Source organism: Lissotriton helveticus, chromosome 8 (genome assembly GCF_964261635.1).
Source record: "Lissotriton helveticus chromosome 8, aLisHel1.1, whole genome shotgun sequence".
NCBI classification, from domain to species: domain Eukaryota; kingdom Metazoa; phylum Chordata; class Amphibia; order Caudata; family Salamandridae; genus Lissotriton; species Lissotriton helveticus.
In genome coordinates this window covers 428,844,877-428,864,201 of record NC_136069.1, presented here as the reverse complement: position 1 = coordinate 428,864,201, position 19,325 = coordinate 428,844,877, and the positions used below count along the sequence as shown (strand labels likewise).

General features: G+C 44.5%; 1 protein-coding gene across 6 annotated transcripts in view; it reads left to right on the top strand.

Annotated features, from left to right (window-relative positions):
* The window catches only part of ENOX1 (ecto-NOX disulfide-thiol exchanger 1), a 2,394,477-nt gene that overhangs the window by 2,180,471 nt on the left and 194,681 nt on the right, over nucleotides 1-19,325 (top strand). For all 6 annotated transcript variants that reach the window (XM_078657297.1, XM_078657294.1, XM_078657296.1 and 3 more), the window contains one exon: nucleotides 1,744-1,928. In XM_078657297.1, coding sequence (XP_078513423.1) covers nucleotides 1,744-1,928 — 185 coding nt within the window. The remainder of the gene's footprint in view (nucleotides 1-1,743; nucleotides 1,929-19,325) is intronic.

Genomic DNA, 19,325 nt, shown 5'->3' with positions numbered 1-19,325 from the left:
GGAATGCGGGAATCAGTTTCAGCCACTGGGACCACATCCCACTCCATGGTTATTTTTTTATCCTTCGGTCAGGGTCAGCGGAATTATGCGGCGTTATCCGCATAATTATATATTTGCCGCATATGTCTGATAATCCATTGTCTGCTGCATAATCTGCAGATTTCAGCATGCAAAAATTGTTTCCAGCTCAAATGGATCAAAAGTTATTAAAAAAGCAGCAGTTTGCAGCACAGTGAAAGGCCCTTCGCAAAGTTTGACTGGTCATCTTTTTGGTTGCTTATCACTGTATATGGGTGTCAGGCTGGTACTACTGAGATGAACCCTTTGTCTTGATAGTGTTAACTAGTAAAATTGAAAAAATAATGAAGGAATAGTATCAGAACATGTTCTGCATTATGTCGCATTATTTGCCTTTTCTTGCCACAAAATTTAGTAAACTCTGCCGTCTTCCCTGTCACATAATGGTTTGGCTCTGACTTCGGTGCTTTACTAAAACCACGGCAAGCAGCTGCCATAGAGCGCCACTCTAAGTGACAACAATAGGGAACCAGGTTGAAACAAAGTACCTCAAAAGTGGCCTTTTTGCTATTGTTAAGGGAGCCCCTGAATGTCAAAAAAGAATTTTGCTTGGAGTTCTGAAAATATTTAAATCCTAAATTCAGAATAGGCTTTACTCTTTTTTATGTCACTCCTTTCCAATACATTTTCTGGTACATTGAGCTCATTCTGAAAATGTGCAGGGGTCTTTTTTTACAATCCCTTCAAAAACAGCAAGCACTGTAGAATCCCTTTCTGTACTGGCTTCAATTAAGTGATTTAGCTTTGTTTATTTTTGGGGTACATATGTTTGACCTATTGCCACTCTTTGATACATATGTTTGTCCTATTCCCACCTTTGAGGCCATGTTACAGAAATTGTGCTGGTGCAAAAAAAAAGAAACCAGCTTTTATTATTTTACTGCTTGTGCAATAGGAAATGGAGCAAACACATATTATCCCAGTTCATATCACAAAACGATTTTGCACTAGGGTGAAGATTTGGGGAGCATAGCTCAGACAATTCCGTTTAGTGTAATCATGTGAAATGTCCCCAAAATTATGAACAATTATGTGGAATTATGTGTGAAGAGTAATCCTGCATTTGACGCTCCTTACATAGTGCAAAAATTGCCTTCGCATCTAAAATGAGCACAAAGATGCATTTTGAGCTAAAAAGTACTTCTAAATGCAACAGAACACTTTGAGCAGCACTAGCAGACGCTGGTGCTCTCTAAATGTGATCCTAGGGTAGAAATTACCCCCAGCTTACTCCCGGCATGTAGCGCTAGTTTCTTAGTGCAATATGCCACCTTGCTAAGAAAATAGCAGTAAATGCAATAGAACATGAAGAATAGGGCAAGCAGCTACTCCTTAGATGTGCTCTCTTAGCAGGTTTTTCCCCCCCAGATTACTCTTAATTATGCGAATGGGCATAATCGTGTTTTATCAGTAATTCCACATCAAAGAGTAATGCAGAATTACTGAAATTACCCCGATTACTCCCAGCCGCGGCAGGTGGTGGGAGTACCTGCCGGGCGGTGACTTGGGGAGGGGGAGGGGCAGGGTGGGGGGTAGTAATGTATGGATTACGGAGTTTAACAGGTAAGTAAACATTTGAATAAATAAAACGAATTTCGTTGCGCGCACTGCATCGAAATCATTGTTTAATAATAAAAGGGACATGTCCCTGTGTGTTCTTTTCAGCTCTGGCTGCCCAAGCATACGCACTGAAGGAAGAGAACGACAGTCTGCGCTGGCAGCTTGACGCGTACCGGAACGAGGTGGAACTGCTAAAGCAGGAGAAAGGACCACTCAGCAGAACCGAAGACAGCCTAACCAGGAATCAACAGCTACAGGTCTTTCAGCAAACGATGCAAAGCATGCAGCAGGTGGGTACTGGGGATTGACGAGCAGAAGGCAAGGGAGGTACCACTAGTCTCTTAGCATTACTCAAATGCAATGTATTATTGTAATGATTAGGGGTGTGCACAATATTTATTTTTATCCCAAAATTGTAAAATTGTGGCTTATTTATAGCAGCTAGGCTGGAGTTTTCCGCTTTTCAACAACTACAGAAAGAGTCTTCCATGCATCCTCAGGACCATTTCCAGGTCCAGGGTGTCCCTTGGTAGGACATTCTAGAGTTGGAAAATGGTGGGCAAAAAAACTGCACCTTTCTTGGATATCTGTCAAGTACAGCGGAGGGTCTTATTCAGGAGAAGCTCGTGGTAGATGTGTTGATAAGACCATATAGGGAGCAGCAGGTGGGTTGGTGGCCACATGGGGTGCGGGAGAGTTGGGTCAGCTAGCAGTCTTTGTGAGGGGGGCTTAGAGCATTCAGTGACGTGGACTGCTGTCAAACAGAATCAGTCCTCCTCTGAGCTGCTCATCATGGCAAAGCAGAGCCGGCTTTAGCGCCGGTGCCGCCCTGTGTGATAATAATTTTTGGTGCCCCACATCCCATGACCGCCTCCTGGGATTCTCTCACTACCACCGGGCAAAAGTGCCCCTCGTCTCTCCAATCATAAGTTATCCCTAAACACAGCACTCCCCCTCCCCTCTGAGGTCAGCGCCCCCTCCAGAGGTCAGCGCCCAGAGCGGCAGCTCCAGTCGCACTGCCCTAAAGCTGGCCCTGTGCCAAATAATCAGTTTCCAGCATACTCTGCCCCCTAGTTTTTTTTCTTTTTAATAAACACTTTCTTTATACTATGTGTAGCTTCCTCTACTTTCACAAATATGTGGAATTGTGGACCATCAGCATTTGCAACCTCACACCCCACTAGGTATGTTTACATTTTGTGAAATTCCAGATATGGGCTTGCCCATGTGCTGTACAGGGTCATGCATGTTTGCCAAATATTATTAATATTTTCTCCCACTTCTGCTTTCTGCTTCTCAGCTTAATATTAGTTGCATGGAAAACTATTGATGAAAATATCAGTTGCTAAATTTTATGCCAGGGTTCATCTTCAGTGAATATGAGAGAATATTATAGTGAGGTCTGTAGTTTAAGGGATGAAAAATAAAGGGTGAACAAGGTCTTAACTTACCATGCAGGTAGTAGTTATCAATATCCAACAATGGCATATTTGTGAGACCATATTTTAGATGCCAGTTGACCTTTGATCGAATATGGTGCATTTTAAACAGTTTCATATTACCAAATACGCAAAGGAGGCACAGGCCCATGCCCCCACTCCTTTTTGGGGTCCTGCAACATATGATCACAATAATATTGATTTGATCTTGAAAGAAAATTACAATCAAGCTCTCTTAAAAATTGTTTCCAAAAGATAGAAAAAAATGTATCAACTCAAAGAAACAAAAACTTTACATTAAAGACTCTATAGAGAAAATACTGTATTAATTTAATGTGCCCATTAACAACTTAAAGTACATAAACCAGAGACATTAGATTCACATAACAGTTTGTCACTTAAAAGCTTCTGGCAGCTGTCAGTTTGTAAAAAAAGCTGGTGCATTGGGTATTAGGAGTAGGCCTGGCTGGTAAATTCCACTCCGCTCGAGGAATTTGCGGAGTTTTGGCAATTCCGCGTTCCGCAGAGAATGCGGAATTACCGAAAATTCCACGATCTGCGGTGTGGATGAATCTTTCCTTGTTCGTGCTTTCAAAATGCATGTTCGCACGCGCGGGATCAACTTACCGGGATACCTGCGTTCGCGGACGAGTTTTCCTATCTGTTTGCGTCTGGCCACTTTATCCCGCGAGAGTGTGTGATCGCGAACACGTCATTCAGACGCGCCATCGGACCTCCGCGTTTGCGAACAGGAAACACGCATCGCAAACGCCGGACAAGTGAAACAAGATGGCTGTGACCGCATGGGCAAGTTCGCGAGATATTTCCTCCTGAGCACGCAAACAGCGTCCCTGAACAGGAAAAACGCATCGTGAATGGGTGGAACAAGCAATTCCGCGTGCTCGTGGAATTCTGCGTAGCTCATGGAGATTTTTTACAGTGTTGCAGAACTATGCGTAACGCGACTACACAAATTCCGCCCACCCCTAGGTTAATTTGCGAGGGGGCTCTGAAATTACGACTGCATAGGGGCCTCTACAGGGTATAATCTGGCACTGATTTCAACCTTCTGTAAAAATGTAATACTAAATGGAATTCTGTAATCCCTGTATAAACGCATGTCTCTACTTTCTATATGATAGGCGACTTGTGATTCGACTGAAAGACATTAGAACTTGACTGCAATAAGTTATAGCAATTTGAGTTCTGACATCACAATGCTTGTTGCCAGAGCTCGCAGCTGAGGTGAAAGGCAGGGCAGGTCTCGGTGCACCTGGTTAAAGCAGTGGTGGCTTTTCTTTCTTCTGCTCTATTTTTCCAGTTTACAGTGACTAGCAGAGAGAACTTGTTTATTTTTTGCACTCCTTAGATAATTATAGAAAAGTTAGAATCTTTCTCCATGTTTTTACACATTCTGAGCTACTGCAGTCTTTTTTTTTTAACTGATTTGTATTGAACTGATTCTAATATCATTTTACAACAAATACCCAACAGATTTTTGATGTGTTTAATTTTGCAACAGAGGTTTTATTTTTATTCTTCATGTTTATAAGCATGCTCTCTCTTTCATATGAAAGAGCTACGCACCATGGTTGTAAGTCGTTTGTGGGAATGGTGATGGTGTGACCATGTATTATATGTGATAAAGTACTCCTTGCCATACATGATAAGGATGTTGCAAGCCACCTTGGAGTTCCATAACCTTATAAAGGAACTCGTCCTTCAGAGTCGTTTATCTATTTAGTTATTGAACCCGTCAGTGACTTGCATTATCCATGTAATGTATAGCCGGGGGTACTTTACCCCTTACATAATAGTTGATTTGTGACACACCCAGTTGCCTCATATAAAGAATGACATCAGAACTCAACTGTAGTAATGAAACTTCTCAGTGACTTGCAATATCCTTATAAGGTACAGCAGGAGGGTACTTTATCCCACATAATATGTATTTATTAGTAGTTTAAAAAAAAAACACTGTCTGACCTTAGGGGCGATAGACCACTTTAAATTAATTCAAGTTCCACAAACGTCTGTTTAAGCCCTACAAAAGCCAGATGAACAGCAGTTGACAACACAGACTTTTGCTATATATAAGTTAATATAATAACAGGTATACAAACACCAAAGGACAAAAAATTCATATGTACATACCAAAGGCAAATTCACTCACTGTAGACCTTTTCACATAGTCTCAAGTGACAACAATGATCTTCCAAAGGTGGAAGTGTCTTTGAAGCAACATAGCTTTAAGCTTTTTCCCCCTAAAAGGCTTCATACAAGGATGGTGATCTGACAGACTGCGGAAGCATGTTCCAGTCTTTAGAATCACTCCCTGAAAAGGATGTTCTAAGTTTTGTCTTCTTGTAGGGTCAGGTTTGAACCTGAAGAGTGAATCAGAGTGACAGAGGCAGTCACATGTGCTGTCTTCAAAGAACACATTGCCCTGTATTTGTGAATAAAACAGAATGCATGTTGGAGGGTTTCTCGCCTCAAAAACATTTGAAGATCACAATATAGGAAACAGATAGTTGAATTATGGAACAGAACTGCACAAGCCTTGAGATGAGCTGTAGCCGAGCACTGATAAAGTAAAAAAAATATTGTCTCTTTTACAAAGCTTACCATTGGTAGCTTGGCACAAGCAGCAAGGCCTTTGTCCTAGAAAAGTTCATGCGGTAAAGAAAACGCAACATCAAAACAACAATGCTGTTAAGAAATAAGCACAAAATATCCCACAACAATTTATCTAGAAAGAACTAACTTTAATTATTACAATTATTCAAAAAGGAAGTACATTTAATGTAGGGATGGATGTAAAGGTTGGTAGAATGTGCTGATAAAATGGTCTTCCACACGTTTCTGTCTGGTTGAAACTCAGAGAAATGGCACATATCACTTTGTACAGAGATTATGGTATTTTGGGGAATGCATTAAATTAGGAACCTAACTGTACTAATGCTAGAATGGAGATGTGGCGTCTTGAATGGATCCTCATGTCCATGAATTGTAATTGCACTTACTATACCCAGCATTTGCTGTCGAGTGAACCCAAGCGCAAAGTGGAATAGTTGAAAAGGTTGAGACTGTCAGTTTTTGAGTTGCCTAATTGTGCTACCCAGTATGCACAGTGACAAATTAAGAAGAGAAATGTGTTTTGACATGCGGTAAAACTAAATAAAGTTTGTTTTGAATGTTTCTGATGCCCCTGAGCCTCCACACCAGCACCCGTTAGGTCCCATCTTATAGGCCACAGCACCTCTCATCCAGGGTCGGAAGAAATATGATCACATCACCCACATTCTGACACAATGACGTAATGCAATTGCCCTTGGGAGCTTAGGTATGACTGGATGGGCCATCATTGGCAGTATTGGAGAGAGGAGCTCGGCCCAGCCTCACTTACAACTGAATTGGTTGCTTCCAGTCTCCACACAAAGGGCTGCCTACCCCCTGTAGTTAGTCTGGAGCCAGGGCAGGGAAGGCAGGGCAGCTGTACACTTCAAAAGCATGCCTCTAAAAGCTTCTCCCCACTTCAAAAGCACAACTGTGTACAAAAGAAGGACTTCAAACACTACTATTTCTGTACACATTTAGACCTGTAGATACTCTGACTGAAGGAAGGGCTGCTGTGCTGCTAAAAGGACAGACACTCTGATGGACTCCTATTCTGAAGGAGCTGCTCCCTTGCTGTGCTGACCTACTGCCTCTTGCCTGGGTAAGACGAATTAGACCTGCAACTCCATCTTGAACCCAGGACCCCATAGTGACTCAAAGGGCTAGTCTGCAGGTCTCCTGATCTGAGCTTAAGGGACATAACAGGCTCCCCAACAGCTCCAGGACCTGTCTTCATTAAGGTCCTAACCCCAAAGCGGTGCCTCTCAGGTCCTGGACCCTTGGTGTGACTGTTGAACTCTCAAATTCAAGCTTTTGAGTTCTTTGCAACCCCAAATGGGTCTGTTCCTACTGGAACGGCACCCCTCGCACTAAAATTCAGTGTGAGCCACCAACAGCCTGTCTCTTCACACAAAAAGCATTGTTTGCCCACGTGGACCGTCAACGGGAAGCTCCAGCTTGCCTGTGCATGAGACCCGGCCTGCTCCTTGTGCCATGCCTACCACCACCAGCGATGCTCTCCTTGATCCTGGCGATCTTCTTCAATGCAAACAGGACTTTTAGCACAAAACTTTAGAAGATAAACCTTCAGCTGGACAAATCTGGGACTGTATCCGAACCACGCTCCATTGCGGTTAGCTTGAACTTTTGACTTTGACCCAGTCCAGCGCGACCAGATAGCTGCGGTTAGCGATTTATGCTTTTAGGAGCTACATTGCAGTTTATTCTTTAAAAATTCATAACTCCAGTTCTACTGATTAGTTTTCGCATTTCGGTCCTGTTTCAATTATTAAATTAAGCTTTATATTTCTAACCTGGTGTGGAAACCTTTTTGTGTGGTGTTTCACCGTTTTACTGTTTGGAGTTTTGCATAAATACTTTACACATTGCCTACAAGTTAAGCCTGACTGCCGTGTGCCAAGCTACCAGGGAGTAGGGTACAGGTTAATTTGTGGTTTGTTTTTGCCTTACCCTGCCTAGTATTGTGATTGTTGCTTGACCACGGCTCACATTCCAGCCAACCAGTAACATAATTCATGTGCAAGAAAATAAGATTCTGTCTGAAGTGCTCCCATGTTTTGTCAGGGTGCTTCCATCGTTCACATATTACATGACTTTTCTAGTTTGCAAAGGCTAGTTCACATAGTGACAAATATTAGCTCATCAAAATTAATATACCATAGAATAAAACACTATCAGTGCTAGTTCATGGCCCAGCAGAATTGGTGTGTGATGAGATACCATCTGTTCTAGTCAATAGTGTACAATCGTAATTTATGTGTGTTGGACATGGCCCTTTTAGGGAAATTTACTCCAATTTTTTTTATCTTTTACCTCCTAGTCTTTGCTGACTCTCTCCACATAACCTTAGGAATCTGGCCACCTTCCCACTGTACTGCAGAGGTAAGGTGCACACTCCCGCCTCACCCACATTGGGCAGAGGGTGTAGTGCGTACATGATGGGTTTAGGTGCCGTACCTAAGTGCGCTCCATAAACAGGGACAACACATTCCCAGGGCAGGTACAGCACTGGCTAGGAGTGCGCCACCCACCGGATAGCCTGTCAACACTACATTGGGTCTGTCATTGCAGGCCTGTGGAGCTCTACTGTGCCCCTGACTAGGTTGGCATCACTTATGCCTCAGCCATCCCTGAGTAGGTCGTCCCATACCATGAGGGCAACCCCGAGGGAAGTCCTGATGGGTGCAGGGGAGGATGGTAGGCTGAAGGCCGGGCTGGTACATATGGATGTTTCCTGCCTAGGTAGTGAGGACCCCCCCTCCTGCCTTGGAGTTTGGCTCTTCCCATGGGGGTGTTGCCAATTCTCTTGTGTGGCCTTCCTGCACAGGCTAGAAAAAGGCGCTGACCTGGTGTTCTGAAGCATAGGCCGATCTGCTATCGCAGACAGGCGGTATGCAATTACACATGTGGGTGTGCGCACCGGCCCTCATGCTGTGCAAATTTGTGTCCTGCCTGTTGTTGCAGGCTCGAGAATATGCCCTGGCACCTATGGCATTTTGGCTAGGAATCCGGTCTGCCACTGTGGGTCGGTAAGGGCATAACTACACCCCTGGTGACTCACACCAGAGTCAGGCCGGCTGCTGCAGGTCTGTGTCTGCCTGCTCGCACCCATGGTGCTAGTAGCAAGGTGCCTGGTCTGCCTTTGCAGGCCAAGTGTACACAACTGCACCTGTAAAGGGTCAACCCATGTCTGGCTGGTCTGGGCAGGGTGGTGTGCGCGTGCTCACACCTATGGTGCTAGCACTTAGGTAAGCCTATGTGCCCGGCTTGTCATCATGGACTGATGTGTGCACACTGGCAGATATTGTGATTCAACTCATGAGCCGCCTACTAGGGCAGGCTGCTATATGTGCTCACCCACACTTATGGTGCCTGTGATTGCGTGTGCCGCCTGCCATCACAGACTGGTGCATATGCACTGACACACGTATTAGTTAAGCCTGTGTCCAAGTTGCTGTTGCAGACTTGGGTGAGCGTACTTGCACAGCTGGTGCTTTGGACTATGTGTCCTATCTGCCACTGCATTTCGGGTGCGCACTACTGCACTTGCTCCAAGGTAGTGAGGAATAACTGTGCGTTTTCACTTCCTATGAGGCTTGTCCTTCCCATCGGTTAACAAGGGGAAGTGGTTGAAATTACTTCGGGCTGCAAAAGTGGATTGCAGTCGAGCCGCTTCATGATGTTTCCTATCAATGGATTTGCCATGGTTTTGGAATAAATTACTTAGACATGCCACTTATAGAATATGCAGAAACAACAATTGATGGACAGAATGCAAAACAATGTCATACATTTTCATACATTCACCCCAGTACAGAGATCTGGGTCTAAATCCATTGTTTTTTTTCTCACCATGCCATTCCAGTTTGAACCCAGCCATATGCAAATCAGTCTTGACCCTGTGCCCAATGGGAACTGTCCAGCCCGAACTGCCAGGCAAGGTCCTCCCTGGACTGGAAACAAGCATCCTAGGACCGGTTACGGGTCTCAACCCTCTTCAGCCAGGATAGCTTGACTCCAGTGGCATGGAGAGCACGGGACCCACGTCTCGGCATACCCGTCCCACTCAGGGTGACAAATGCAAAACAAGCATTTGCAATGCAATAGGTCTCGCATTTGTGCAAGTTTAAGCTGTTGGAATTGTAAATGACAATGCCTTTTTTTATGTTTTAAAAACAAAAATAAAAGGCATTGTCATTTGCAATGTCAATAGCTCAAACTCGCGTAAATGCGAAACCTATTGCATTGCAAATGCTTGTTAAAACCTGCGCTTGGCTCCTTACTTCTGCCTGAGGCAGCACAGTAAAAGAAGACTGGCGACTGGGTCAGCCATTGCCAATTGCTGCACTACTATGAGAGCTGCATCAGCCAGTAAATTGCAGCACACATCAGAAGCTACCTAATTATGCATGACATAACATTTTTGTGCAAGTTGCAACAGCACTAAAATGCGTGTTACTAACCCAAGATCTGTTGTACTTTGCAGGGCTGAATGTGTATAAATTCATGTTTAAAAGTGATCACTTTTAATAAACGTCTCTCCTTGCATGATGTAATGTGATGTACTAAGGTGATATCCTTCAGCATATTAAAGAAATACACTTTTTTGAAGGGTGTATCATATTTTAATGAGAATGTTTTTGCATGATCTAGGTCAACTATTTTTATTACAAGCCTCGTGTACGGTTTCTTGGATAATATGGATTGGCTCTTTCTATTAATTTGTTGGTTTGCCAAGCTCTACTGTAGAGCAGCTCCATCCTATTTTATAATGCTTATGGGGAGAGGGTGTGGTCTGACGGCTAGGGCTGCCAACTTTGGTGTTGGAAACCTAGGTTTGAGCCTCGGGTCGCGTTCACATCCTGTGATTCTGTGCAAATCATTTAATTTCCCCATGCCTACCAAAAAAAAAAAAGAATGTGTCCTTGTGTAATGTAACCGGTGCTCATATAAAGTACTCCAATACCTTCGGGTCGAGTTTGCACTATATAAATGTATTTTTTTTTAAAACTCTAGACATAGCACTTAAGGGTTTTATCCTGAAAAACTGAGACCGCGCTTCAAAGCATGGGTAGCGATTGGACCACTTTACTCTCCAATGGCAATCAGGTAGCGGTCCTCGTAAACCAATACAGATCATCGCCATTACATCACTAGCGCTGTCGGGAAGCTGCCTTGTAAGCAACCTCTCTGTACGCTTGAAGCTCCCGGGGAGACTAGAACGATTTGGGGTAGTGAACGTCTCCATTCTCTAGGAGATTTGTGGCAGGGTCACGTGGCTGCGTGTGCAGTGATCGGCTGAGCTTCCACAGGTATCTTTTGCACAAGAAGCATCTTACCTTTGTTGGAGGCAATCGTCACTCCTGTGGTTTTGCCGGTATTTCAGGCAGTATCGTCCTGCCAAGGTCTAGCAGCTCTCCGTCAAGTACTGCACGCTGTCTCCTAACGGTCTGTGCGAGATGGGTCCTTCCTGTTTTGTATCCTGTTACTGGCAGATCTGGAGGTGCAAGCATCAACAGTTAAAGGGGTGATTGCCAGCCTAGCTGCAAAGTGGCCAACAACCCCTCTACTGCTGGACGCAAGGTGTGGTATGATTTTCAACTATTTCCTGTTTTTCTGCAGCTGTTGGTGAAAGGCAAGTTATTGTTAGTAGTGTCAGCCTTGAGAAACATTTTAATACCTAGGTTCAAAATGGCTTTAAGTTGTAAGCCTCAAGTAAGAAGAAACAAGCGGGCAGTGCGGCGACCACAAACACGCTAATTGGAGAAACAAGCTGGGCAGCGCGGCGAACGCGCTGATTGGAAACAGATGGCGCCGCTGCTCGCTCCCGCAAGCTGTAGGCCATGGGTGGATATATTTACTGGGAAAGGTGGGATAAGCACCCGCCTTTACCCAATTGCGTGCTGGCTTTTTTTTTAAATGCCCGCAAAGCCCAATAGAAAGAATGATGTAATAAAATCCACGCGCACGAGCGTGTGAAAAGTCCAGAGTGATTCCAAGAGGCGTGCTCCTAGAGCAGCGCATGTGCGCTCTGCTAGGCTCGACCTAAACAACTCCACCGTGTTTTTGCTCACCATGCCATTCCATTTTGAACCCAGCCATATGCAAATCAGTCTTGACCCTGTGCCCAATGGGAACAGTCCAGCCTGAACTGCCAGGCCAGGTCCTCCCTGGACATGAAACAAGCATCCTAGGACTGGTTTCGGGGTTTCACCCATCTTCAGCCAGAATACCTTGACTCCAATGGTATTCTGTCCCTCAATTGTTTTTTTTGCATTTGTCACCCAGAGTGGGACGGGTATGCCCAGACGTGGGTCCTGTGCTTTCCATGCCACTGGATATGCTAGTTTGGTAACTTCATACGCCCTCTGCTGCTGGTGTGCTGCCTTTGCTTGCTTCACATACTGGGCACAAACCACAGACATTACCCACCACAGAATAGGATGGCTCACAAGTCATGCATACACTTCCCAAAACCTCTGAATCCAAGAAAATTATAAGGATGTAGATAGTTGGTAAGTAACAAACTGATTGCTTTCCGTGGCTGCTACTAATGCGAATAATTATGGTGAAGCCCCCCCCCCCCCCTCTCAATTCCCCGAATAATGGATCATTCATCCAGCAAGGCCCAATTATATAGAACGGTTGCCCCAGTAGTCGTCTGTGAGGACCCTTTCCTCTCCTGATGGCTGCTGAAATGCCTACGTTGATTCGAATGATTTGGGGGAAATCCTTTCACACGCACATCATTCATTAAATTATAAAGTTTGAGTAAAAAGGTGACCCCAAAACCTCTGCATTAAGAAGTGTATGCAGGTGTGCGTGAATTTTCATGTAACTGTTGCCCTGGTTTGCTTTGATATCACATGTTCACCTGATGTAGAAAGTTACACCAAATCAGTAGTGAGAGGGTAGGCGTCCATGCTGTGGATAGCAAAGTAATTTATGAACTGGTGTCACACTAACTGCTGTATGTTACAGATATACCTTCTGCATTATGAAACTGGCTGTAGTTTTCTAACTAAAGTGGTTTCAGGTCATCTATCCCACACTTAAGCACTGAATCCATGAAAGTCGTGAATATGTTTCATCTGCAACTACAAATCACTAGAGGAGATGAAAGAACAACAGGAAGAAATATGACTCTGCGCTGATTTTCATAGTTATTTATAGATTGAAACAACAGCCGGGAGGCACTTACAGTAAACATTTATTCTGGAGTTCGACGGAACAGACAGGGCTGTATCTTATTCTACCAGAAGTCTGCAGAATTTTAAGTATTTTTTATCTGTGCTTTGCAAGACGTGACTGCACTCTGCAAAACAAAACATGAGCGTGAAAAATAGCTCTGTGGCCTTCAACTATCACCACGAAGGCAGCAGACACTTGTTTTATTGTATTATTAGTAGGTAGGCGGCGCCCCGGCTGGCCTGTCGCACATGATTTAAACATGGATGCCACTACCTTTCAAAAGAAGGGCCACCTGGCAACAGGGTTTCATCACCAGAGAGAATTCGCTTATTTCGCCTTGAGTAATGTGAACGACTGCCATTGCTATCATTTGGATGATTCTTTTATTTTACCATGCAATACTCAATATGAATCTGAACGCTTCTATAAGCTGGATTCTACTAAGAGTTGATGCGTTTCGGGACATCATATTCATTGGTGGCAGCAGCTGGTATTTTTTTTTAATTGTTGTAATTAGTAATATTATTAGTGTTATTGTTATATCTGATTATTATTATTATTATTATTAAACACCCGCGTCTGGTGGCTCAGTGGATTATTTCAAACACTGCGTGGATCTGTGTTTGATGTCATGGTCACAGGTTCTAATCCTGGTGGTTAAACTCAGCCTTTCACCCATTTCTTGATTTGCAGAGCTGAAAATATGTGTTGTTCAGCCGCAAGCTAACCCTCTGGATCAACGTGGCCTTTCGACATATATATTTGTTATCATTGCCATTAGAATGATATTTGTCGAGGGCTATTTCAGTCTGAAATCTAAGCCGTTTGTTTCACCATTTTAACCCCTAAAGCTCCCCGCTCAGTGTAGAATTGTGTGAGGTAGTCTAGTGGTTGGGGGCGGAGTCTTGGGAGGAGCAGGAACAGGAGGAGCCGGGGACAGGAACCGGGCAGTTAGAGTAGGGACAGGAGACAGCCTGGATGCAACACAATAAAGCTCCAGTATACATAAGAAATAGTGTCTGTGGTTATTAGTAGCAGGATGCTACACTCAGTTTGTCTTGGATTTTTTAGCGCCGAGACACCCTCGGGTATTCGTGCGCTATAGAAATTAAAATTCATTCATTCGATAAGTCTTTTTGTGCTACGTGTCACCTAGTCCAACCTATGTAGAAACTGCGCAAATCTACCTGTTGCTTGTCAACAACCATGTGTTTAATGTTGTGTGAAAACTGAGGCGTGTGGGAGCATTTACATTAGTTTAAGAGAGCCTGGTCTGCAGCAGAGTCGGAGGGGTTGTCGCAATCTCCAAACACTGGTGTTGACAATGCATTGGGTAGTTGTTGGTATCAAAAGCTATGAAGTGTTAGCCAAGATATGTAGAAGTAGAAAGCTGTGTAGAAACACATTTTTTATCGAACATATGCCCACTTGTTGACCTTTACCTTCCGGAGCTACTTCTTAGGGGCTTCCCTTCCTTAGTACTTGAGGGCATAGTTTCTCCAAGACAGGCATCTGAAGTATATGTTTATCTTTTTTTTAACTCCTCTTTTCAGGGAGGAACCATGAAAGGAAAAAAGGTCCCTAGACAGCTCCTGTCATGCGCCTGTCCACGTTTGAAGATGGGTTTTATCCCTTGTTTGTTTCTATTACCAGACTCCAGTCCTCCTCCCAGAGGCTGCAGGAGTTGCGCGTGCCACGTTCTCGTGCTTCACTTGGCGAGTAAGACATTGCAGGCGTCTTGGCTTCTCTCCCTCACTAGCGCTAGTGATGTGTTGCTAGTGGGCCCTGCACTGCAACTTCATACCACCAGCTTGCTTGTTTTAAATTTGCAACTGAGCGGTCCACTACAGGATGGTAGGGTGACCAACTGGCATAGGTGCAAATTCAGGACAGTAAGTGTCAAAATTCAGGACAAAAATTCAGGACAGGAGGTCAAAATTCAGGACAAAAGGTACGTTTTCCACACACATCAGAGGAGGTTGCGAAATAGTATATAAGTAAGTAAATAGAAAACCACTTAAGTACAGTCAAAATAAATTTATATGAGGTTGAGACAATTGTGCACTTCATGGTTTTTCAGTATGCGCACAGCTTTAAGCAAATGTGCAGGTCTTTTGTGGTAGCAAAACCGCCCCCACCTTTCCAGCTCCCAGAGAAAATGCCTGATGCCCGGTCCGGCCAGTCTGGCCTTGCTACCACCCTCCAATGGCACCCCTCATCTTCACACAGACCCTCTTTCAAGTGTATTTAATTTCTTCTATAGTGCTACTCATCCAAAGTATGTGGGGCAGAGTGTTGGAGTGTGTTACAACACACACATATATAGAGACAATCACTCATATAAATGTGAAAGTCAATGTATAGGAAATGTTGCTTTAGGTAATGGGGCTTACAATGTGTAATGATACTTTCATCCATTAGTCAGTCTTTCACCATTCATCCTGTCCTTCCATCTGTGTGCCCATCCATGTCCATATTCAACCTTTACAAACCTATCCATCACGTATCCTCCCAACCATCATTTCACTCATTCATCCCTCCATCCACCCTTTCACCCATCCATCCACCCTTTCACCCTATCCATCCATGCACTCATCCATCCACTCTTACACCCATCCATCCATTCACTCATCCATCGAGCCATTTACCTATTTAGTCATCCTTTCACTTACTCATTCATCCAGCCAGTCACTCATTGTTAGAATTGGGGGTCTCTAGCTGGCACATGTAGGTACCTGTGACAATAGGGACCCTCTCCTCTAGTCAGGATAAGGGGATTACACTCCTAAAATAACCCCTGCTCACCCCCTTGGTAGCTTGGCACGAGCAGCAAGGCTTTATTTCAGAGGCGTTGTAAGTTAAGCATTTGTGACCACATACAGTAACCCAGTGACAACACTACAAATGGACACCACACAAGGGTTTATACAAAAAATAGGTAGATTTTATAAAGAGTTACCACGAGACCAATTAACGACAAAAATAATCCACAGTACTATTAGCTTTTAAGAGTTCTTGTTAAAAGGCTTAAATCAAGGTTCTGTGCGAGCCGGTAGCCCGGGCGGGCTACAGCGTTTTTTAACATAACACAGAGTCTAGCAAATCCAGCGGACTGCGTCAGTACGGGCTCACTCAAATGTCAACAGACTCAGTCACAGTACCTTTTACTTGGGGTGGCCGGCACGGATGTGCGAGCCGGTTCCGGTGTTCGTCGCGGTGCAGAAAGGAAGCGCTGCAGGACACGTTGTCCCTCGATGCGATGCAGGCAGCGGCCCGTTGACAGAGTCAGTGGATCCAAGGCTTGTGTTGCAGGGCGAGACTGTGCTTTCAGCTTGCGGTTCGGTGACCGAGCTGGAAATTTGGAGCTGGCGTCGATCAGTCCGGACAGCGGTGCGAGTTGGGCGATACGTCGCAAATCGTGCGAGGCGGTGCCCAACTCCGTTGCAGTCACAGGACTCGAAGTCAGCAGCAGTGACTGCGTCGGTCAGACCAGTACGATTCGGTGTAGCGAGGCGTTGCACGTCGCAGTGCTACCAGTCACGTTGCAGGCTCAGTGACGGCATCAGGACGGAGTCGGTGAGCTCAGTGCTTGCGTTGTTCGAGGCGGATGTTGCTTGATGCGGTGCCTATAGGACACCGGGCCGGTCGTGAGAGTCGGTCACAGCTTCCTGCCTCTGTAGCCACTTGTTTTCAGCAGCAATTTACAAAGGCTGTTGAAGTCCACTGGTCCTGGGATTTCGGTCAAGGGGCAAGCTCTCTTCCAAACCCTTGGAGATCTTTACACAAGTTGAAAGAAAAGTCCACAAAGTTCCTTCTCCTCTCTTTGGCAGTCAGGCAACCACTGCAGGCCAACCCCCCAAGCAGCACTTCAGCTTGGGAATAGTCTCCCCTCAGTTTCTTCAGGTTCCTCTCCTCAGCAAAGGTTTCTTCTTGTAGTCCAAAAGTGATCTAATTTCATGGGATCAGGGTCCCAATACTTATACCCCCAAATCCTTTGTTCTCTGAGGGGAGAGGGGCCTGTGCCCGGTCAAAACCAGTTCTGAAGCACTCTTTTTACCAGTTTTCTCCTTTCCTTTCACAGCGCCGGGCAGGCACATCAGACGCCCCACAGGAGGTGGAGCCAGCATTGTGGAAGGCAATTACAGTCCTGGAGCACTTTGTTGACAGACTTCCTTCTCTTCTTTCAGTGTGCAGGGCAGAGACATCAGACGCACCACAGGGGGTGGAGCCAGCACTGTGGGGGGGTGGGCACAGTCCTATTCAGGTCCCAGGTACAACTCCTCCCTCCCATCTAGATGCAGATCTCTCTATTCACCACTGGGCTGACTCATTCTGTTTCCTGGAATCCCCCAGCCCTGTCACTTAAACTCCAGACAAGGAATACACAACCTAGCAGAGGCAGGCGTGAAAGGTTTAGGCAAGCAAATACCTACTTTCTAAAAGTGGTATTTGCAAACACAGAATATTAAAATAAACTGCACTAAAATATGTATTTTATTATTCTGAGTTCAGGCATACTAAACTCGATTTTCTACCATGTTCTCTGAGCCTGTTAGGATTATAAATTGTAATAATTCTAACAGCCCATTCTGGCCTATGGAGAACAGGTAGCCTTGCAATAGTGAAAAACGAAAATGGCTGTAATTTACTATTAGGACATCCCACACACATCAGGGCTTGTCCTACCTTATACTTACAAAGCAGCCGGCCCTTGGGCCTACCATAGGGGTGACTAATATGAAGAAAAGGAAAGGTTTAGGGACTGGCAAGTGGGGGCACTTGCCCAGTCAGCATGACACTACAAGACTGCACGCAGGCTCTGCAATGACAGACCTTAGACACGTTTTACAAGGCAGCTTCTGTGGGTGGCACAACCAGTGCTGAAAGCCCACTAGCAGCATTTGGGATGACAAGCCCTGGGCACACTCAGTGCACTGTACTAGGGTCTGACAAGTAAACCAAATAGTCAATCATGGAATCACCAATTAATATATTCATTTACAATAGGCAGAGCATATGCTCTTTAGCACTGGTCAGCAGTGATAAAGTGCCCAGAGTCATAACATAGGCAACAACCGGTCAGAAAAAATATAGGAGGAAGGCAAAAAGTTCAGTGATGACCCTGCAAAAAGGGCCAAGTCCAACACTCATCCTTCCACCCATTCACCCGTTCAGTCATCCATTTACCCATCCTCTCTTTCTCTCTCAATTCCCCCATTCACTTAGCATTCCATCCTTCCACCCACCCACCCACCCATCCATCTACACATCCACTCATGAATCCATCCATTTAACCTATGACTTATCCATCCTTTCACTCATCCATCCATCCTTTCTCTCATCCATCCACCCTTTCACTCCTTCACTCATCTATCCATCCTTTTGTCCATCTACCAGCCCTTTCACTCACTCATCCAGCCTTACATCCACCCTTTCACTCATCCATCGATTCACCCTTTCTCTTATCAATTCATCAATCCAGCCTTTCACTTATCAATTCATCAATCCCTGCATCATTTCACTCATCCATCCACCCATTTACTCCCCCATCATCCACCCTTTCACTCATCCATCCATCCATCATTTCACTCATACATCCATCCATCCCTTTACTTACTCACTCGCCTACCTTTTCACATTAATTATGAGCTGCGCCTTTGTCTGCAGAGTTGCAGAGAGAAGAGGCCCATCAAGAACTCCACCCTCGCTGTAGTTCCTAATGCAAGGGGTGGGGTGGGGGAGGGTTCACTGTGCCCCTGCACGTAGGCAATCTGAAAAAGTGGAAGGCATGATTCATGCATGATGCACAGTGCCTGGACATGGGGCGACTGTGACATGGTGTTGTTTCCAGAGCTTTAAGTGGGATGAGATGAAAAAATTAGCGGGGTCTCTCCAAAAGGGTGTTCGATGTATTAAGCATGGCTTAAATACACATAAACTAAAAATCTGTGCTTAGTATAATGTGGTATTTTTGTTTGCATCCAGATATATAATACAACAAGTAAAGTTACACATAGAACAAGTAAAGATACACCTACAAGTCAAAATTATTGGCTTTGTCAATGGTTGTTAGTTGTATAAAATAAAAAAGGAGCAACCATGGCTTCCTTGAATATAATATTCAAAATGCGTCAGTTCTAAAACAATGAGACCCTGAGAGACCGATAATCCTTTCCTTTGAACTTCTTTTACCCCTTCCTTTAATTAACTAGATTGTCACGGATCACTGACATAATATTGAATACAAAAATATAGGCATTTAAAATATCGACTACAAAAATATCGAAGTCCTATCTACAAACAGGTAAGTACAAAAATATCGAATCAAAAATATCGTTTAACAATAATATAGTTAGTCAAAATATCGAATTTTTGTAAATGTCTTAAAAGTAATTTAAAATAAATGAAATATTAAAAATA